The sequence below is a fragment of the Haplochromis burtoni genome, unplaced genomic scaffold, assembly GCF_018398535.1.
Source record: "Haplochromis burtoni strain Fernald_Lab_line unplaced genomic scaffold, NCSU_Asbu1 Contig_48, whole genome shotgun sequence".
In the NCBI taxonomy this organism is placed as follows: domain Eukaryota; kingdom Metazoa; phylum Chordata; class Actinopteri; order Cichliformes; family Cichlidae; genus Haplochromis; species Haplochromis burtoni.
In genome coordinates, this window is record NW_024582409.1 from 466,184 (window position 1) to 489,098 (window position 22,915).

The 22,915-nt window shown below is 40.2% G+C and overlaps 1 protein-coding gene and 1 non-coding gene across 2 annotated transcripts; one reads left to right on the forward strand and one right to left on the reverse strand.

Moving 5' to 3' along the window:
• Nucleotides 1-4,210: 4,210 nt before the first annotated feature.
• chn1 (chimerin 1) lies at nt 4,211-17,154 on the reverse strand. The gene is made up of 8 exons (XM_005921479.3): nt 17,129-17,154; nt 12,199-12,451; nt 10,877-10,961; nt 8,014-8,187; nt 7,214-7,291; nt 6,385-6,522; nt 5,481-5,586; nt 4,211-5,144 (listed from the first exon to the last, which is right to left on the reverse strand). The coding sequence occupies exons 1-8, from the start codon at nt 17,137-17,139 to the stop codon at nt 4,973-4,975; spliced, it is 1,017 nt and encodes a 338-aa protein (XP_005921541.1). The 5' UTR covers nt 17,140-17,154; the 3' UTR covers nt 4,211-4,972.
• A 2,243-nt stretch (nt 17,155-19,397) lies between these two features.
• trnas-cga lies at nt 19,398-19,479 on the forward strand. Its single transcript has one exon. It is a non-coding gene; the product is annotated as a tRNA-Ser (tRNA).
• The last annotated feature ends 3,436 nt before the right edge of the window (nt 19,480-22,915 follow it).

Consider the following 22,915-nt stretch of genomic DNA (forward strand, 5'->3'; position numbering starts at 1 on the left):
CAAATGCAATTGCATGGCAGGATGCTGTAAACGGACCAAACTTCAGTCAGGAGAACAACTGAGATAATCCATCGACAATACAAGGTTAGTCATTAATATACTGCAACAACATGGGAATAGAGCAGAATTCATTCATTAATAAATCAATGGTACAGAAGTGGAGGAAGCAAGAAGAATGAGTTTAATAAAGTTGGATTTATCTGACTGCTTTGTTTCGCTTAATGTGCCTTATAATCCCGTGCACCTTATGGTCCGAAAAATACGTACTGCACACTGCAGTTTAATGTTGCAAAGCACCTCTTTTTAACTTCAGTGGATATTATACATGGTTATGCTCAGGATATGTCAGCCCATTTCTACTGGAAATGCCTTTTGGTTAAACTTTCAGCAAGGAATTTGCATTTGCACTGTTACATTTTTATAAAGCTTTTAATGTACATAAAAACCAGCTTCTTGTTTAAGTGAAAATAAATGGAAGGTTGTCTTTTTGCGCTAGTAATGTTGTGGAGTTGTATTTTGTCTCGCATCAATTATATTGTCGGTTATATCGTTATCGCAAATTTTCAAATATATATCGTGATAAATATTTTTGGCCATATCGCCCTGCTCTAGTGGCTAGTGCCACAAAAGACTAAATATGGCCACCACTCAGAATAAAGTGCTGCTGGAGGGGTTAAACTCATCAAACTGACAAAAGTTACATCCAGTTACTTGCATTTTTCCCACAGAGCTTTTTTGCAGAGCCAGAGCTCTATTACTGTTGTTGCCATGCAGACACATTGTCATTGTCTTTATACTCCTTTGAGTAAAATGATTAGCCTTCGGTACCACCACAAAATATGTGGTGATCTCAGCTTGTCACCCCTATAGAAAAGCATTTTTGGACCTGCCCCTGCCAGAAACACCTTCAGAATGGATCATGTTGTGAGACTGCTTTGTTTAAAGCTTTGTCAATCCACACTGTGTCCTTTCTAGAGGGCAGGTGTTACACCCACGCATTTCTTTCTTGCTGTGCACTGCCCCATCCTGTCGGGCCAGTGGTAGGTCAAGCAACTCAATTTCCTCACATATCTACTCCGTTCAATCAGCCAACCACTGAACCACGAGCCTCATTCATCTCACTTAGGAACAAATGAGCATTTTGGCAATATCTGAATTAACAGAGATTCTTCTCAACCCTCCCCCTTTGCTCTCCCACTAGCCACTCAGGTCATTTGAATTTACACCGTGTTAGCACCGCTTTGCCTTTCTCCAAGTCTGTCATGTAATGCAGGACAAGCCTTCATTGTATCTGCTCAGTCAGCCTTGTCTCAGTCGGACACTTCTGGTGCACTGTCCAGCTTTGAAGCCTCACAGTGCGAGTTGCGTGTTTACATCTGCTCTGTGAGTGATTAAATATTCAGCGAATACAAATAAAAGCACCTATGTAATACCTGCAGTTGGTGGATGAACAGTGGACACCATATTGAATGGTTATGGTTTGATGAACATTAAGAGGATTAGAAATTACAAAGAAAACGTTGTGCTTTGTTACAAATTGTGGCAACGTAAATGTAGAAACACTGACTCATATTTTGCATACACATGATTTTTAATTCAATATGTACTACTCCTGTTTCCATATATTATTGTTATGTGTTAATATTTAAGCTTTTACGAGTGAAAAATTGTGTGCATTTGGAAAGCGTATAAATTAAACCACAGAAACAGTCACAGTGCTATAATGTCAAGCATTAGCCTCTAATTAAAAGGATAAGCATTGCCATTTCAAATTCTGCACTTATATTTCAGCACTTGTAAATGTATTCAGGTCAGCGTTCAGCAGGGAAGGAAGCATTGCCATCCAGTTAAGAGAGAAAGGTCAGTTATCTCATGGATCACAGCCTTTCAGATTTCTCATGCTGTGAATAATGCACATCCAGTGCACAATACATTTGGCAGACGCTGCTCTAGCATGGTGTTATCACCACATCTGACTGAGTGATAGAAAGCTTGATAGCTTTATTTGTGGGGCTTACCCTCATTCACAGTACTATGATATATTTAAAATGGCTGATAATGGTGGGGGGGCACTAAACGGTTGGATGAAAATCCAATTTTGCCACACAATCACCGGAGACAAGTCTGAATTTAGCTTACATTAACTCAATGTGATGTGGCCACAACACCGGAGTGATTAAATGTCAAGCAGTGATTGCTTCTCAAATGCTTAGTGGTGAAATTTGAGGCACAAAGACCTAAATGGAGGGAAAGGCTGGAAATGAAGCTGCAGACAACATAGAAAACAATACTACAGTCTGAACGTTCACGTGTCCAAGGCTAGAGGGAAAACACTATTTAAAATCACGTGGAATAAACACGCTATCCAAACAACTTAAATTTATTCTCTGGGCCTCAGTAGTATGAAACCCTGGTCATGTAATGAGCCACTGGTGACGTGCATGACTGGTTCTTGGAAATTGCATGGAAGGACATAACCTGTGGGTAATTAAACTCAAAATCCACAAATTTCATGTGACATTGTTTGCACATATTTCCAGTAATTAACAACCTCCCCAGAGTGCAGTGGTGCTGCCGCAGGTAATGTGGGTTTGGTTTTAATTCCTCAGTGAATCTGTGTGACTGATGGGATGTTACAGGGATTTCTGTAAAGTCATGTGACACGTGACATGTGCGCTTTTAGGCACAACCCGTCATCATGAATATGCAGAATGAAAGAGTGTCAGGGTCATCACTGCAGCCCCTCCATGTCTAGTATATATTTCCTCTTCTTTATTAAATGCACAAGACTAGCTATTGTATGTTTTCTTACTATGAACAACAAATCTCTTAATAAAAAAACAGCAACGTGTCTGTACTTAATAGTTTTCTTTCCATATCTATAGCACAGCCCCAGTCAAAGATGTAAAAAATGTAAAAAAAAAAATAATATAGGATGAATAAATAATGCATTTTTGTGGGAATTTTCATGCTCTAGTGAGTTTTTACAACAAAGTAACAAAATATAATGTAATGATGAAACATGTCAAATGATGTGTTTTTAAAAATACATATTTTTAAAAAAAAAATGAACAAGAATTCAAGTCTATGGGGAGTTTGTTTTTCTACAAGTACAAAACTTACTAGTAAAATAAAGTTGTGCTTTGTCTTGACAGTGCAGCAACTATAGAAGTAACGTTCCCAGATTGAGGTAGATACTTGGGCCAAATATAACCCACATCTACAGTTGTTCTAAAGGCCATATTAAGCCTTGGCTTACAGTGTTGACTAAGGATGAATGTTGCTGCCCCAACCTGAGCAACAAGTTCACTTTATATGAGCCAGATGTCAGGTGTGCTGTCACATATGTTCCCCATCTGGTCCACATAGCACTTCCTGTATCCCATATCAAAGCTGAGCCACTTCAAGGCACTTCATTTGCTGATGTTGTGCCACAACTACACAAAAATAGATCAAAATATGTAAGCTATGGAGACTGTACAAAAATTAAATTGTTCAGCGATGGACTATGGGGAGAGTCATAAGGAAGTATGGTTGAACAAAGTGATTTCACAGGGAGTACAGGCATTACACCAACATCACTTAAGAAATCAATAGTGTAAGTCACGGTGAAAAATGAAAGTAAATTCATGCTTTTTTTAAAAATCGTCAGTGAAATAAAGGAACTTCTAATGCGAAAAAGTGACAAATGGCTAAAAGAATGCCCAACCCCTGCTGCGGATCTCCTTTGTTCTGCAGGGTGAGAACTCAGACTTCTAGCCCTTTTTCACTAGTACCCACTCGGCTCAGCTCGGCTTGACTCAGTTTTTAGGCTTTTAACTGCTCAGTTAGGGTTCCAAGAGGCTTTAATGACTAGTTGGGACATTTCCCCTGAAAGACAGTATAAAGGCAAAGGTGAGCAGATATGTATGTATGTGGTTTGTAAAATGTTACCCATACGTTTGCCCAGACAGTGGCGGTCCTAGCCTGTTTGGCGCCCTGTGCGAACACTCCCTCTGAGAGAGTATGCATAGTATGCAAATGGCTACCATGATGTCGGGGCAGCATGAGTACAAGTAATTTGTTGGGGTTTTTTGCCAATGCCCGTGATGCCGCCCCCCACCACGATGCCGCCCCGGACAACCGCCCGTGTCGCCCGTATCAAAAAACGCTACTGTGCCCAGATTCTTGTTTTTACAGAGATTTTGTAAGTTAAAAGAATGAAAATCACTTAATTGCATTTTTAACCAGATATTTATTGATTTTGATTTTTTATTATCTCAATTCAGATGACTTATTAAGCACTTAATTTATCAGAGTAAGGTTTAATAAATTAAAGTGACCATGCACAAGTTTTGTACAAAAAACATTACAGTAAAAAAAAGAAGAAAAAAAAAGAATCAAATTCACAAATAATGCTGCTTCTAACACAACAAAAATGTTAAGGTCAGGAAAATCCAGCAGTGTGTACACATTAAGAAGAAAGACTTATTCAAAGAACTGCAGGTGACGTAGAAACATTCGAGGAGATAAAAAAATACAGCATCATAAAAATTACCCCAGTAAAATTAGTAGCTTATTTTTTTTTTTTTTTTTACATCCAACTATATAAAGTTTCACAGAAATAGCTGCACAGCAAGCAGCTGGGAATGTGGACAAAATCTACTGTGTTACAGACAAAAGCAGAAATCACAGCGCTACACATCTTAACACATGCTGGGTTACGACTACAAAGCAAACAAAGACCTTGCACCATGCATGCTGGTCTGTCAGCTTTTCAAAAAAACCCCGACAAAAATGGGGAGACAAAAGGTACGTACAAGTGTAAGGTTCATCATCCACACCCAGTACAGGGGAGGACAGATGTTAGGTTAGCACTAGTCCATACACAAGGCATTAAAAAAAAGCATCAATCAGTGTAATAAAAAAAGTCATTCAAGTCTTTACACAAAAAATGATTAGAGGGCTGTTCTATAAAAGTCCTACTTTTTGTTTAGAAGAGTACATCCTCTTTTTTAATGAGCACCTCCACCACCTGTCTCTGATAGCGGATGTCATTCAGCGCTGTTATGGCGTCCGTGTTGGGTGCACGCATGAGGGTGGGCCCGAAAATGATGGCAAGGTTTTCTGCGTTCATCAAGTTGAATTTCTCATTTTGTGTCACCCTGCAACGTTTATCAAAGTTAGAAGAATACTACATGCACCCTCGCAAAGGAACAGTTTCAGCAACCGCATGCAAAGATAACATGTAAGATACACACAGTCTAATATAAAATCATATTTATACATAACACATTTAACTCTTTACATGTTAAATTTTTTTTCTACTTTCTGATAAGAAATAAAGGCAAAGGAGAGGCTGATGTTTGAAAAATGCCAATAACGTTTTAGACATTTAGTCTACCCCTCCCGCAGCAGAAGCATTACACCCTTCACTAACCCCTCTTAATTATTTTTTTTACGGTTCTTTGGCTCTTGCAGAATTACCTTGGATTACTCACCTTTTTAAGTGAGCCATGAGGTACTTTAGAGTTTCAGCGTGTGGTGGTGGTAGGAGAGCAAGAGCCTCGCGGAAAGCTTCCAGCTTCTTCTCTGCGTCTGTGAGCTCTGCAAAAGACAAAGGAGCACGCCATTAGTGTAGCTAGAGCAGGCAGTCACAAATTACCGGAGGTACTTCCGGTGAAGTAAAAGTAAAACCCATTAGTTTCCATTAGGAAATCTGGTGGGGGGGGGCAAATGAACACTTAGTGCTCTTGACTGTATGCTTGTTGAAAGCAGCTGTACATTTTCATAGTGCTCATCGCTGTGCTGCAATGAAATAACATTGCAGCTCATACTACATTTGAATATATATTAAAAAATAGGGGGAAGAAAACATCAGCTGCAGCTACAGAACTCATATTGTACAATTATTCCAGATCAGGGATGTCAAGCTCATTTTACACTATGGGCGACATACATAAAACTAATACTAAATTTATTCGCTTTGGTGCAGTATCCATGGCCATGGGAGAGGTCTTTATTGGTAGGAGAAGCTGCAAAACTTGCATAAATACAGTTAAAATGTCCAAAATGTATACACTCCTTTGCATTTTCCAAAGCCAACCCAAATTGGAGTCTCCAGCAGGCTGATTCTGGGCCCCTGAGCCTTATGTTTGACACCCCTGTTGTACTTTTCACTACATTGAGTCCAGTACTCTTCAGCTCACATCTGGTACATTATATCCAGTAAAACATTTTCTGCAAAGTAAAAGATGAATAAATGCAGGTAATGTCTTCTGATGTGACTCATTTCGTGATCAAATGAAGGAAACAGCATAGAGCTTAACGACAACTGTTTGCCAGCAAAAATCAAACTGAGTGAAACAGGTGTGTTTCTGACTAATTTGTCTGGTTGTGACGTACTTGCAGCCTCGATGAACCTGGGGTAAGCGTCGAATGAGATGACAGGAACAGGCAAATCCCTGAGGTACAGTTTCAATGCACCCGTGATGATATTGATGTCTTCATAGGCATTCACTGAGATGTCTGTCTTCTCGCCATCTGTGAAGACGAGTGATGGAAAGGGGGAGACAAGGAGAAGAAAGTGAGAGTTTTCTCACTAAATATGGCTCACATCAACAATCTCACATCACAGAGTAAATTCGGGAATAAAGACAGCCATGGAGAAAAAGAAAAAAAAAGCAGTCTTGCTCAGTATTTTTGCAAAGTAGCTGCTATCATCTGCCTGGCCTGTTTTATTCTGACTTTCTCTGGGTTGCGCATGCTTTTCAGAGCAGGCCATGGCCTACTTGTGCTGGCAGACTGAACATCACAGTGCTGTGAGCTGGAATGACACTCTGTCATGGATGATCTCCCACATGCGGATCTGGCTAAGAGTTTAGCCCACTGCTGCAGGGTTTTTCTTGCAGTTAAAATTCACACTGCACCGGGCCAAGACATTTTTATTCTTACTAAGTCCACTACTGAATCCCAACACAGCAAGGATCTTTTTTTTTTTTCATGGCTGTCTTTAAGGCAGGGAGAGTGCCTGGTCTGTAGCCTCCTGAGGCTGTCCTTCTCTGTCCACACACAGTGAAATATCAGGATTGGATCTTAACTACCAAAGCAGCACTAACCTTTCACAAATATGTCATTTTATAATAAAAAGTGTTGTGCATGAGTCTCATAAACATAGGCAGGCACAAAGTGTAATTTGTGAGTTGAAAGTTGTACAAAAACATGTAAAACACACCTTTGTCAAACCTGGACTTGACCTCTTCCACTGATTCGCTGAATCCAGATATTCTGTAGAGGCCTTCTGACTTCAGTCCTTGAGGAGCAAACAGAAAATAAACAACCTTTCAGTCACTGTAAGGGTTGTCACGAGTAATGGAGAAAAATTCAGCCACATAGAATTCCATGGCTAATTTAGGAAATGCCATTAAACGGTCTTAAATATGCATAAGAAATTGAGGATAAAATGTCCACAGTGTCACACAGTGGAACAACATGGGCAGATGCAAATACTTTTCTGCATCACTGAGCAAAATAATAAAGACATAAATCAAACTTAGCTACAGACATATATTAGAGGGCAGACAATGAGGGAACCAACGAGTTTCCTACATAGTTGAATGATTTAACTGAAATGCAATCAACTAAGGCAGCAGGAAACAGAGTAATGTATTCCTCATTAAACATCTGCAATTACCAGCAGTCCCATCACTCCTCTCAAGCCCCTTCCCATTATCCACCCCGACAAAAAACAAAACAAAAACCATTAACTCAGTCAGTAATTGAATCAGATTTTTAACACTTCAACCTAAGTACTATATATTGCAGATCGCTTACTGTAAATTTAAAGGGAAGCTGTTTTACAGCGAGAAACAGAATCCTTGAACCTGAGAGCTGTCAGTTAATCAGTGTGTAGGATTACAGCTGTGGACTAACAAAAACAGCATTTATTGAGCCTGTCTTGTTATTTTCAGCTCTACTGCGTATATTTGAATCAGACAGAACACACTGAAGTTCACGAGCTCACGTTAGACTAACCTCTGGACTCGATCTCTCTTATGCACATGTCCACCACCATGGGTCGGGCTGTATTGCAAGCTTTAACTAGCGTGCTGAGGTCACAGCTGTAAACTTTCCGGATGTGTCTCAGGTCGGGTTTGCAGTTGTTTGGTACCAGAGATGAGCACTGCTTGTGGGTGTTCAAACCACAATCTACAGACACAGAAAGAGGCACGCAAATGGTTAAGTTCAGGCATATCTGTAGCATTAAAGTCACCATGAAAAAGGCAATATAGCGTAATGAATGACTGCTTCTAGTTTGTTTTTATACCCAAAGCCTTTACACAGCGCTCAGCCCTGAGTTCATTTTGATTTGGCTCGCTGGTTTCATGTGTTTTTTGGCTTGCAAAGCAGTGTTAATCCCCTTGATCAATATCTGCCCCTGAAATGTCACAGGACCACTGGAGAGCTTTGGAGAGCTCTTTCTCTGCTACGCATGGCATTGGGCTCACCTTCGCTAAAGTCACCGCTCGAGGGGAGCTTGTTTAGTAGAAATGTATTAGCAATAAAAAAGGACAAACAGGACATTGACCATCCACAGAAATTTCATGTTAAAATACTCCTTTTAAAAATAGTTAGAAGAAATTGATACACCAATTTGAGGAAATATCTTTTTTTAGCCAAATTTTTCCTACTTCAGACATCGACTGGCCCTCAGTGGGTGTTTAAATAGCCAGCCCAGCAGCACATTAGTCAAGATGATAGCATACTCAACACGATGTTTTGCCATCAGTCACAAGACCCGAGGCACAGCTGTTTCAGGGCAGGATTCACCTTGTAGGGAACAGAGGTGCCCGTGGAGAGCAGATGCAGACACTGCAGCGCTGCTTTGTAACAGAGACGCATGTTGGGAATTAGACGAACACTGAAAAAGCTGTGGCCCGGAGGAGGGACAGTCAGCACTGCTGTGTGCTCTATTCTTTTCCAAATCCAAGCTCACACACAATGGCTGTGGAAGCAGCAATTGAGGCGCTGCGGGCTATAGAAGACCTAGTTTCCCAGACTAAAATGGGGCAGCTCTTCGAGCTCTTAGATCTTCAGAGCCGTCTTCAAGTTCTATTAAAGGTTTTTTGACAATTGCCATGTGTTTTTTTTTCTTTATTTCACAAATGTGACATCTTTTGAATCTCTCAAAAGAACTGCTATGTTTTAATTTTAAATTTAAAAAAAAGCTTCTTCTGAAAGCTACATGTCTGGAAGACCTCAGATGATATTTTGATTAATATGGGCCCCTTGAGAAATTCACACTGCCTGAATTTATATGCATTGATGCTGAAATGTAATTACCTTAAGAGATGATTCTCTTAAGGACATGAGACAGGCACTATAATCGCAGAGGGGGCCTGTCATCAGACACAAGGCTGCTGAGTTCCTATTGTCCATGCGAGCTCAACGGTAGCCCTGGGTCCCAGGTGGGGTGGGTGACGAGGAGCCCAGGGGACACTGGGAAACAGGGGATGATGCTTTGGTGCACCGTCACCTCTGTCTCTGTTGCTAAGGTAATGAAGCTGCTGCTCAGTGTTTTAGAAGAGTTTCATTGGTGGCTGGGAGCTCATTTCTAATCAGCACATTATCAACATGTCTAATCAGCAGAGTTACCAGTCGAAACCGGTCTCTTTCTGACTGGAAGTGAAAACAAGAAGCATTACAAGTGTTTGTTAAAGGGACTGTTTTTTCTCCCCCTACCAAGTATTTAAGTTAAATAGGGGTTGAGCTGTGTGACCTAGCTCTTAGGTTGAAGCCGGCTGAATATTAATGTGTGTGGAAACAGTGCTCCTTCCCCACACTCCCATCTCTACTCCTCATTAAAGAGACATGCCAGCTTTGTTTTCCTTCACGGGCATGATGGGATGAGGCTGGGGGGTGTACTCTGATGAGGAAATGTGGCACAACAAACACAAGCAGAGGCTGGCTTTCTGGCACCCGGCCAAAAGCAGTTCACAAAAAGAAAAGGGGGTGGGAGAACATTTTTTTTTTTTGGTATGCAAATTCGAGCATCGTGTGAGACTTTGCTGCCCTAGATTCTGGGATCTGAGGTTGAGTCTGAAGGAATGGCAATGTATTAAAGTCGATAAAGGTTGGCTCCAAACATATGTGCCTTTATTTGGATTGTTGTTCAAAACCAGCGCATTAATAATTAATATCAGAGCTCTCGCAGATTTATGTGACACACTTTGTTTCATCAATAAAACATCAAAGACAGGCATCAGACCATATTATAGTACTATTTCGGGATGGGAGAACAAATGCTTACAATGAAATGGGAATCTCGTGTTTGAGTATGTAAACACACTGCAACCATTTCCCTCACAGTAGCAGAGCTGAATGTGTGGATGTTATTTGTCACATAAAGACTGAAAATGCTTGTAGACTATTGGTGAATATTCTTAAAATGAGCCCATAATTCATAGAAAATAGACACAGAAATCTTCCACGAAAGCAACGAGAACTGTACTGTGCGCTTTCAGGCCTACGAGACTGCAAATGTTCTTTAAAATCTTTTGGTTTTGGTCAGGCTGATGAGAGAATGTGAAGACGCACTGAGGATTGTGGAGTTATGTGGAGTTATTATATTATTTAAGACTTTAGAGCAAAAAATAAGGAAGTAGATCAGAAAAAAGAAGCTTTTTACTTCATGTAACATATCTGTTACATCACAGTCATAAAGACCCCATTTCATTCTGTTACACAATTAATAATCCTTAAACTACTCAATAATCCAGCTCCAGATGCACTGAAAGCCAAGTAACCCATTTACAGCGACGCCCCACCACCAACGCAACGAAAGAAAGCTGTAAAGTAATCAAGGGGTTTATGTAATGCGACTGAGAACAAGTCATACCTGTACATTTGACCCCCTGAGCCATCAGTCCCCACATGAAGTTGGCACAGTGCTCGCACCAGTGAGGTCCCCGAAAGGTATGGACCTACAACAGAGAGGAGGACAGTGACAGATATTAGCGATGAAGTGCAATGACGAGATAGAAGGAAACAGTGGGTAGTTGCAGTGATTTCTCCAGGAGACCAGTGGGTGCTGCCACCTAAAATGACACAGTGGAGGAGGATTGTTGTTTAAACAGGCCCTCAAAATGACAATGCTTTGGCGGGTGCAGCCGTGACACTGAGTGGCAGAGGCTTTGCCATCATGGCGCAGCATGTTGTGACACCTCACAAGAGAAAAGGTGCGAGCTGTCAGGAAATAGTCTATGGAAAGACAACTTCTTGTGTAGCAGAGGAAGCCCCACGCTCCAGGAGCTAACGACAGCCTCGCCAATCAGGGAGGCCTCTGGGAAAAAGAGCAAACCACAGCTCTCCCGGCATTTTTGCATTTAGCCATTAGCAATCTTAGATAAAAAGGCTTTTGTGTAGTATTGTTAGACTGTTAGATGTGTAGAAGTGTGGAGGCAATCGTGCTATAAAATATCCAAAAACTGTAAACACAAAACACTGACATCAATCGACTGGAGTGATGTCATCCTTAGCCATGATTGCATGTTACCATACCACATCGTACTCTCAAAAGTACAATCTAATGTGGACCTTTTAATTAATTGAACACAGTAAATGTAAATGTCTGCCCAATTTAAACTGGAAAGTCTGACATTAGAAGACACAAAGTGCACGTTTCACTCATTATACTTCAAAATATTCTCTTGATTTTGATTTCGCGCGCATAGCTTTCTCCTTTATGGCTGCAGAGGCTTCAAATTCTCTAAAGGTCGAAATGTAACATTCAGCAAAACAAGAGAACAAAGCAGCAGAGAGAGATGAGTGAGCATCAGCAGTTTAAAAGCCTTGACAGTAATATATCGCTCACTGTTCTCCATCCCATTAACCAGCCAAACTAGGAGAGTGAGCCTGAGCCAAACGGGGATACTGTCCGCCACTTTTTCTGCTCTCTATTGGCCTAATCTCTCCATCTGGTGCTCAAACTAACAGCAGTGGTTCACAGACCACCCAACAGATTTTCTTTTGATTAGGGCTCACTGGACAGACCAAAACAGCTCTGTTTTTCATCCCCAGTCTCCCTGTCAGTAACCCACACCCCTCCCCTTCGATCTCCCACAAGGGAGGCTCGAGCAGCAGCCCTGTGGCCACACATGATGAAATTAAACCAAGAGATGCAACAGCTGACAAGCGTTCTTTAAGTTGACTCATGCTCACCTTAAAGTTGTGGGCTTTCTCAGATCTGGAGGGCCAGTCGCTCTCCTTCAGTGAAGCTCTGCGAACCAGTGAGGTGAGCTGCGAATAGGCGAACAGTTTAAGTGGCTGCCAAAAAGTGGCTGAAGGTTTTTGTGGCCCCATCCTCATCCCCAGGGCTGCGGCCAGAATATCCTCCTGATTGGCCTCACGCTTGGCCTTTTGCACCAGAGGCTTCTCTTCCTGGCAAACCTCATAGGACTCTCTAGATGGCATTCTGGAGCAAAAAAAGGATGAAAAAAAAAAAACACAACCCCAGGAAAAAAAAATGGGAATAAACTCCTTGATGTTCAAAGAAGATATACGTTAAATAATACTACTTTCATTTTGCCAATTAAAAAGAGACATGGCCTTTTTAAATGATATAAACAAGTCTTTAGATCATTCAAAAGAGTCCAAAAGAAAAAAAAACAAAATAAACAACAACTGTGGTCCCTTTTGAATCTCCTCACAGCAGTGAGAGTAGATGAAGTGGAGACTCTGTGATAGGAGTGCCAGCTTTTATACAAAAGAGGTGCAGCCTTGGGTGCTCATGTGGTTCTCTGGGAACATGTATGCAGATGAGCTGAGTGGCTGTGGCTAATCCTCTCCTCCCTGTGCAGAGCTGATATTCTCCCTGGAACAGAGACAGCGCACTGTTGTGTATGGATGCTGTCAGTGAGGGCAAAGAGAGGGGGAGGAGTATGGGGGTGGACCCTATAGTAGTCAGAGCAGATTAAAGGAATCCCACCAGCCAATCGCAGCACGGATGCACCAGCTTTATAGTAGCCAGTACCCCGCCCCCACACCACCATCAGATATCCAAGCAGGGGAGACTGGGTAGGACGAAATGGGAGTGGGATGATAATGAGCAATGAATGAGTCATGCATCAGGAGTGGGCTACAGCCTGGAGAACTTGCGACAGCAGTGGGCCGTTAGAGAGGGGAGCTATTTTCAAAATCGTGTTGCTACAGAAACCGATCACGACACAAAAGCTTCAACCGTTCAACCAAAATAGGGCATCACTGTTATCGATGCATGCTATGACAGGAAGTGATGCGCAAAAGTTTTAGACAAATTCATTTTCGGATGGAAAGCTTTTCAACGAAACTTTTTTTTTAAAGTAGTATAAATAAAGCACTTCTTGAAAAATATTCTGCCTCAGTGAACTCTGTTTATACCACACACCAACCATAATGAAAAGGGACTGAAATTTCAACCCTGGCATTAGTGTGCACCATAGCGGAAGATGTGCTTTGTGTACATTTTAATGCTGCATTTCCTACATTAGATGAATACCCTTGAATTACCATTAGCTAAGCTATATATACTCTAAAAATAAACAAAAACAATACAAACATGACCCAGAAGATATCACTGCAATTGAAATAGCATAGTAACAACAGTAGCAACACTATCATATTTTGTATCACACATCTATATTCACCGTTACCAGCTTATTCCACCCCCTTACATTATGATAAAATATACAATAAAGAATTAAACAACATGTGTCTGTGCCAGGCGTGGGGGATCCAGCTGGGAGGATTTTCTTTCTTTGCTGTCTTTGTCTGACTGTTCATTTCCTTGAGGTATACACTGATGTAAGCTTGTTGTCTGCATAGAAATGAAGTATTAAATATAGCATCGTGGTGGCAATGTGAGAGAAAGGATGTGCAACCTACCTCGGTAACTCACACTGCAAGTCAAGTGCGATTATGCTCCCACGTCTCAGAATCTAATTCAGACTCGGCTGTTAAAGGGTAACATTCGCACCTTTTCCAGCTGCAGAGGAAGTGACTATACAGACTGTAGACTTCAGGAATCAATGACTGTTAAAGGCTCTTGCTGCTCCCATCTCATTGCAGAGGTATCAAAATCAGAGCATGAGCAGCAGAGGGGAGCAGGAAAGAGGCTTTGAAGATCGGCGTACTTATGTAGAATGGCATCCCAAACAGTGGTGTCTGACAGGGACAGGCTCACAACATGAAACAGAGGGCTTCCAGTGTGGCTACCCTCTCTCATGCTCAGTGAAAGTCTCTGCTCAGGAGGGTACCTGAGAGAGGATAGATAAAAGACAGTAAGAGCCTTTTATATGCACCACTTCATCCTCTCAGACCCCTAGCCCTTCAGAGGTTTTGCAGCGTAATTGCATTGCCTGCTGTTGAGTGCAGAATGAACGTCTGACATCCAGGATGTGGTTTACTTTGAACAAAGCTCTAATTGACACTGATTGATTTGCTTGTTTCCCAGACATGCCCAGAAATGGGACCCCTGAGAATGGATGCATGGATATCCTCAGTATCCTCCGTGCTGTCCATCTGTGGCCAGCCTAGGCCAGAGTGCTAGGCTTCTCCACATTCGAGGTTTAAAGTGTTACTCAATCTTTCTAGATTAACAGTTTTATTCTGATTTGCCCCAGAAACTAGCAAAATCTCAAAGCCTTCACATTCTTTTTTTAAACTTAATTTCCTCACTCACTCCCTCCCACTCCTATTTGATCCATTAAGCTGTTGGTGTCGCTAAGTACTTCTGTGAGGTAAGAAAGTCGTTACGTAAGGAAAGTTTCCTCTAATGCACTGCTGACCCAACAAAACACGACGACCCATTAAGTGGACAATGGCAAGATCTGAATGTGAACTCTCACGGCTATGATTTCTTTTCTAGTCATTTGGACACTTTCATATGTTTGAAATAAATAAGGTACAGCTGCAATAATCCATCATTCAAAATCAAAGCGAATGTCAAAACACACAAAAAAGCAGAACAACCATTTACTTATATAACACCAAAAGGCTTTGAATTAATGCTGATCTACAAACCTCAATCTCAGGGAAATGTGATGATGTTATGTAATTCGAAGGTTGAAGAAGCTGGGGTGTTTTAATACAGTTAGATCCATAATTTGTTGAACAAAGGCACAGTTTTTGTATTTTTGCCTCTGTTCAACACCACGGTGGATTTTAACATTTAATTAGTGGGGTTTTACATACGTTTTAAATTAACTGTTTAGGAATTGCAGTCATTTTCATGCATACAGCCTCATCTTCAGAAGCTCAAAATTAATTGGACAATTGACTGACAAGCTGTTTCATGACCTAGTCAGGCCTGTTCCTGTGATATTTCATGACAAATGAGGAAGGCATAATATCTGAAGTCGATTCAAAGTGTTGAATTTTCATTTTGATGTGTTTCAGCCCAAAGATATCACTGTCAAAGTCTATAAGCCAGACACACCTTTATGAATGGTTTTACAACAAGCTGTAAAACCACTGGTTACACTCAAGAACATAAAAATAAGATTAGATTTTACCAGAAAACATATAAAACAGCAACATGCTCCTGAAAAAAAGACATATGAAACCAAGATTAACTTTCATACCAGAATGATGGAAAGAGAAAAATTATGGGGAAGGAAAGAAACAGCTTGTGATTTGAAGCATAACACATTATCTGCCAAAGAGGCAAAGTTATGGTATGGGCATGCCGGCACAATCGGGTCATTAGAGTTAACTGATAATGTGAGCGTTGATAGAAGTATCAGGACGAATTCTGAAGTTTGCAAGGCTGTGCAGATTCAGCCAAATGTTCCAAAACTGAATAAATGGCACCTCACAGTCCAATCAGTTACTGAAAACAACTCTGAATGCAGAGAGACCCACACTTAGCCACTGGAGGCTGCAGCAAAGCCCTGACAGAGCATCTCAAGGAGGAAAAATAACACTTGGTATGCCAATTTTAGACTTCATTCTATACCTCATGCGAGTTTAAAAACAACCCCTCTATTTGCAATTATGTTAGTTTGCAATTCCTAAACTGTAAATCCAACTTTTCTGTAGAGCCTCTTGAATTAAAGCTGAAAATCTCCAGTTCTATTACATCTTAACTGTTTGATATAAAATCCACTGCAGTTGTGTACAGAGGCAAAACTACAAAACTGTGCCTTTGCCCAACAAATTATGGATTTACCTGTAAAATCTTAGAGTACAGGCCACTAATATCAGAACTAGGAACAGAAAACTTTCTGCAGAATTAAATGTGTGGCACAACAAGAAAGAAATTCATTGTCAGTAGTCTTGTTACTTAAGCACTGTGTAGCTATCTACAGTAAATGCATAAAATAGTGTCATGGTGGAGAAAGATTTTCACAATGTGAATCAGAAGTACCGAAAGACTGTGCATGGCTAAAGCTTCACTGCCAGGAAATACCACATATGCATAAGATGCAGCACAAATGCATGCCTTTTTTTTTTGTGCTGGGCCTGCAAGAAACCCAGAACAAATTACACTGGCACAAATAGATTACCTGCATGTGGCTGGAACAGTCTGTGCTGTGACACTGATTTATGGTAGGCTGCTATCACATTTTGCTATTCACACTGCAAGGTCAAAACATACATGTGGCAAGCTTTAAGTGCACAGAAACAACAGTATAGAGTGGGTTACAGCATCTGTGCAATTGTCTACTTGGCTGTAATTTTACAATTTATTTATTTATTTTTTAAATAGGAATCAATTTTTGCCGCGATTTAAAGGAAATTCTAGATTACAAAGGAAATCACTCCTGATGGATGCAGGAGCTCTGAGAGTAGAAGTGCAGGCTGAAAATGTCAGATACGGTGCTGAATGTCATGGTCACTCTGCTTCAGTGGCGTGGAAGAAAATCAGTGATCACACTTCTGCCGCACACAGGGACCTAACGCCAGAATAAAAACATCTTCTGTTCTGCTCTATGTTTACCTGAACTGAAAGTTATATTAAACTGTAATATCAATAGAACAAAATTAAACACATAGCACTTTATGTTAATTTATTATCAGTAGTGGGTGTCCCACAGCCAATCTAAACTCACAGCTACCGGCAGTCATCAGCAAATACTGTCATCAATCCTGTCTGGAGAAACAATTTGCTTACCTCAAACTCATCTACCCAGGAATCACCTTCTGTTACAGAGAGCGCCTGGTTATTACATAGGAATGAGAAATGATTGTGAAGAATAATTAAAAGGCTTGAATCGTCCTTTATCTCTTTGTGAGGTTCTGCTGAGAGACGCCCCCACTGCCCCTGCAACATCAGTGTGAGTATGTGTTTAGAGCATGATGAATGAGTCATTGTGCTTCAGCTATTTTGGCAACAGAGTGATGATGATGGTACTAGATGAGTTAGTTAATGCCTCAAATATTCGGTGAGCTTTCAAGTGTCTTAAAAGAGAAATCCTGTGCCAGTGGAAAATCTTTAAAAAAAGAGTCATCTTCATCTACTTTTCCATCAACAAAGGATTTCATCAGTTAAAGCTTTTGGATAATTTTGTTTCTTCTTTTTAAAAAGAAAGAAGTTAGTTTCAAAATGTAAAGCTTGATAACACCCTTCGCTGTAAAATCAGAGTAGCAGGTTTGCTTACTGTTTCCTGCACAAACAATTTCCTACACCAAATTACAACACTGTGTTATACGTAAGATTCACGTTGCTAAATGCTTTTTTGCCATTTCACTGTTATTTTAGGCTTCTGGTTGTGCACAGTTAATTGCCACAAAATGTAATTGCCTGTTTTTATCCCTAAACGGATTTAAGTCTTGCTTAAATTCTGATATGAATCTGATGATCTGGTTGGATTTTCCCCACACAACCATCTCTTTTAAAGATGGTCTGAAAAAAAGAAAGGGCCTCAGTTGCGGGTCATATTATAAAGAGTTACCAAGAGAAAATATCCAGAATCAGAATCAGAATCAGAAAGGGGTTTATTGCCAAATGTTGAGCAGGTTTACAACATTAGGAAATTGCTGCGGTGCTTCAGTGCAAACATAGTGAGCAGCAGTCCAGGGAAAAATTCCCTTGTTGGAGTCATAGGTCAGAGGAGAATGGCCACACTGTTTCGGGATGATAGGAAGGCAATGGAAACTCAAATAATCACTCATTACAACAAAAATTTGCAGAAAAGCATCTCTGAAGATACAACACATCAAAACTTGGAGCAGGCGGCCTACAGCAGCAGAAGAGCACATCAGGTGCCTCTTCTGTCAGGTAAGAACAGGAAACTGAGGATACAAATGACACAGGCTCTCTTAAATCCTCTTGGCACACTTTGTCTCCCATAGTAACAAGATGACATTGTTTAAGTGGCAGAGCCCTCTTGAGTAATGTTGTTGACTAAGTCCATCACTTTGTGACCAGAGTGCAACCACCTTCTGTTGGCTGCTTCAGCAGAATAACACATCATGTCTCAAAGCTCACAAAGTTGAAGATATGCAATGAAGAATTTAGTTAAAGCAAAAGTGGGTCAACCTCAGTATTAGAAAGTGTAACCAATGATGTGCATGTTATTCTCTCCTTTATATTGTGTTCTTAAAACCCAAATACAATTGTTCAACAGTATTACACTAAAGGTACTAAATGCCTGCTGAACTGTATGGATGAATGCCTTTTAGTGAGAGTGCCCATTGTGTAACATCTGAAGTAGGACATGGCATGCTGGTCTCATAATCACAGACTATGGTGCAGCTATATATTTTTCACAGTTATATAACTGTACTTTACTCCTCCGCCTCACTGGACAGGGGAAGGATAGAACTCTGTGCAGTTCCCTGATTTCATGATTAGTTCGCTCAGGTTTGGTTATATCAGGAACAGAAAGCAAACCTGGAGATGTAAAACGAATCAGGGTTTATAATAACATCCAACATCATGGTATATCCTCCGGTTATGCCAGTTGCCGTGAAGGTATTTTGATATTGTTTGCATTTATGGCTGAATGAAGTGAAGAGTACTTAGAAAGGCCCCGACTACAGCATTAGAAAGCTTCAACATTCAGTCCAAATTTCTAGAAAAAGAAAATTATATTCAAATAGAAGAATCTGAGTATTGTTTTGATAATAGTAAAATAAAAAATCCAAGCATTTAGAGAAAATATTGTTATCTATTAGTAATTCAGTATATACAAGTAAAAACACAAAAATACAAAGACACAAACTTCTAGTAATAAATCAGAGAAAACCAGTTACTTTAATTTAAATGTAGAATTTTTCAGTTATCAGCTGATTTTAATCCAACACAACTCAGGTAAGTAAAAAGTCAAGGCTCCACAGAGGTGTCTGAAATCTTAATTCCTTCCCATTTCCACTGCTTGCGAAGATAATTCATATTGTATGAATATGATTTATGATAAATCATAAACATATGTGCTGTAGTCGCGGTGGCCGAGAGGTTAAGGCGTTGGACTCGAAATCCAATGGGGTTTCCCCGCACAGGTTCAAACCCTGTTCGTGACGATAAAGCTTTACTGAATTTCCCGGAGGAACCTACCTGAAAGATTAATAAAGTCCTATCTATATACTTTAAGGTGTGGTTTGGTTGTGATTGGCAAGTCTTTTCCTTATGAATGTGCTACGTTCTTGGTTTCTTACTCAGAGCCACCGCTCCTTCAGCCGCAGGCTCTAAAACAGCTGATTACAAAGAAATGGTTAATGTCCATTTAGATACAGTCCCTCTGTGCTGAACTTAAAGTGACATGCGGAGGAGTTTGACTGGCCTGCATAGAGCCTTACCTCAACTCAATCCAGCACTTAAGTGGTAAACCAGTTGTAAACATTCATTTTCTTAGTAAGTGTTGAGAGGCATGGACACAAACCATGTCTGTCACACTAGATGAGTGAAGTGTATCTTTAAATAACAATAGAGCCAATAACAGTATGAAGTTTCCCAAAGGTCAACAAGCAGGTGCTCTGTAACATACAAAAACGTGATTCCTTACCAGCTTCACACCCATGAAAACTATCAGTTCTGTTCACAGACAGTGTGCACTGGAAACCATGTGTGTGCTGCTCTTGTAGCTTGTTTTCCAGTGTTTGGGGACAGGTGGCCCCGAGTCAGTTTTTGGCAGCAGGTCTTGACTTTCTGATCAGTAATCTGCTCACTGTCTGCTCTGGCTGGAGGACACAAACCTGTGGAGTGTTGACCATATTGCATCTTATTAGGTTTCACTTTCTGAGGAAGAACAACATCTGTTTGGAGCGTTAGGTTCCCATGAGAGCAGCGTTTCTGAGCCGGTGGACTTCTTTTATCCACCACTGGTTGTCTTACCAGCTGAAATGATCAGACTAGTCCCATGAGTAGGCACTGTTAATAGATATTTCAGAGGTGTTGAGGTATGAATAATTAGATTAGCATCCTTTATACTACATTACAGGGAAAACATGTTGCAATCGTAGCAGCATAGACAGTTCATAATGCTGTATGATATGTTATAAGGTAGAGAAGATTAAAGAAAAAAACCACTATAATTATCCACTCCGCTATTATCAACATATTAACAGGCTTGTGGTGATGCTGACATACTATAATGCAGGTTCATCATCATAATTATTCACTCATGAAGATATAGTCATATGAGAAAGAACATTTCCACAGGACTCTCTGTAATCCGGTGGAAAAATAAGCCCACTCTGTGATTCGGTAGCTTGTAGAACCTCCTGTGGCAGCAATAACTTGAAGTAATTGTTTTTGTTATCATTTAATCAGTCTTTCATATCATTGAGCAGGAATTTGGACAATTTATGCACAAGTCTATTAATGTCCAGAGACAAGATTTCAATCAGGTTGAAATGAGGTTGTGGACTTTGGGCCACTGCAACACAATGATTGTTTTCTTCTTGAACCATCCTGTAAATTTACACTGGTGTTTGGTATTATTAGCCTGCTGCATGACCCAGTTTCAGCCAAGCTTTAGCTGACAGACCTGTAGTCTCACATTTGACCTTTAGAATGGTCTTCATACATTTGATTGGCAACATCTGGCTGATTTATACCATCTAAATTCCTTTGAAAGCACCAGGGGTGTACAGGACTGCGCAGAGTCCTGTGAAAATTTGGTTTTTACACAGCTGTATAATCAGATTTCCTGGTAGCGTAATATTTACTAGTCAGAAAACGCTAAAGTGTGTGAACCAGAAACACCTAGGGCTTGCTTACCTTATCTGCCTGAGATCATAAAAAGTGATTATTTCACTGTAGCACGGATTCTCACTACTGAAATCAGAGCAGTTCATCTTGAAATAAAGAAACTAATTAAGAACTTACTTATATAAAAAAAAATAGCTCAGTTTGTTAAATTAAAATAAATAAATCAACCCCTGTATTTTTCATCAGTTTCCAATTTTCACATCCATGTGAAAATGAACAAAGCTACTAAAATCATGAAATAAAAACAACATTTCAAACAAGCATGTGACTTGTCTAGTGATCATTTTTAGATTTTAATTCAAATTAGACCAGCTGGGATGCTTGATGTTTTGCCATAATCTGTTTTAATGAATATAGTACTATATTTTGTAAAATATTTAAACAAAAAACAATATTAAAATGGCAAAAGTGAGTGGAGGAAGGATCAAGAAATTAGACAACCAGTCACTTTATGTGCTGAGCAATCAGCTTTGAGAATTTTTTCTTAAAGCTAAACATGGGCTACTGTGTGATCCAGTTTGCAGTTACAGGGAATTATCCGTTATTAAGAATGTTGTTAGCTGTGGTACAAAAGTTATACTAACTGCAATTCTCCTTATGCTGCAACATTGTAGTATCATGGCAGCTGGCAAAGGCAAGATGATTGACATTGATTGCCGCATAAACAAGCCAACTGATAGATATATGTATTTATATCCATCCAAAACAAGGCATTTGGCTTGAGGCAGTTTTCAAATCAGCAGGCCATGAATATCAAATCATTCAGAATTACGCAGAAGAGAGCGACTGGCGGACATCTGGTCGACTGGTGCTTGTGCTCTGCTGCCTGCTTGTTAGCATATCAGAGAGAGAGAGAGAGAGAAATGCATCTTTCAGCCAGAGACAGAAAATAGCACGTAGCATATGTTTCCAAAGAAGAACAGATCATTTAAACAGAGATTATTGTTTTATTTGAACATTTCAGAAAAGTGCCTTCAGTTTACATAACCTCCAGAAGAACACATGCATGAGCCAGTTTTAGACAGAGCTCCTCTTTGTTTTTAACTGATGAAGTTGAAAACAAACCACCCCAACCGCTCCACTCTGAGCCACCGCCACTGTTATCCAACCTTGTTTATGAGTCCCCTGTGCTGCGAGAATACGTAACGCACACTGCAGGAGAAAGGGAGGGTTTGCTACAGAATTTTTTCAACTGGAAAGATCGCCCTGAACCATCTTCCATCCTCTGAATTTATTTCAAGACAATGTGAAATTGTCACTTTCTACGTAAGTGAAGCAAGGACAATTGCGCTCATTGTCGACATGCTGCCTTGCTTGCCGTCGGCTGGTTGCCTGCATGTTTTCAGAGGAATGCATTATCCTGAAGAGGCCTGTCTCTTTGAGTTCATTTACCATCCCCTGTATTCATCAAAAGATGAAGCTCAAACTCAAAATGGAAGAAAGATTTCATATAAATAAGCAAATATTATGCACTTTGTACATAAATTAAGAAAGAGGCAGATACAGATAAAGAAAAGGTGGATTGTACAGTTATCTTTTTTTTTTTTCATTACAAAAATCCAATTTTTTACTTTCATTTTCATGATAGGTATCTTAAAAATGTGTCTAAGGTCCAGCCAGAATCCTAAGTATTTAAAACAAAATCAATAGTTTCAGTTTTACGACTATGAAGAGAATGAAGGCTACTTTTAGGTGACCTTATGAATATCATAGACTTAATTTTACTGAAATTTAAAACAAGCTCAT

What these genes read in the sequence shown, in the direction of transcription:
- chn1 (XM_005921479.3), bottom strand. An exon ending in AGAAAGCCCACAACTTTAAG is followed by an intron (nt 10,962 to 12,198) that starts GTGAGCATGAGT and finishes TCTCTGTTGTAG; the next exon opens with GTCCATACCTTTCGGGGACC. An exon ending in CAAGTCCAGGTTTGACAAAG is followed by an intron (nt 6,523 to 7,213) that starts GTGTGTTTTACA and finishes TCGTCTTCACAG; the next exon opens with ATGGCGAGAAGACAGACATC.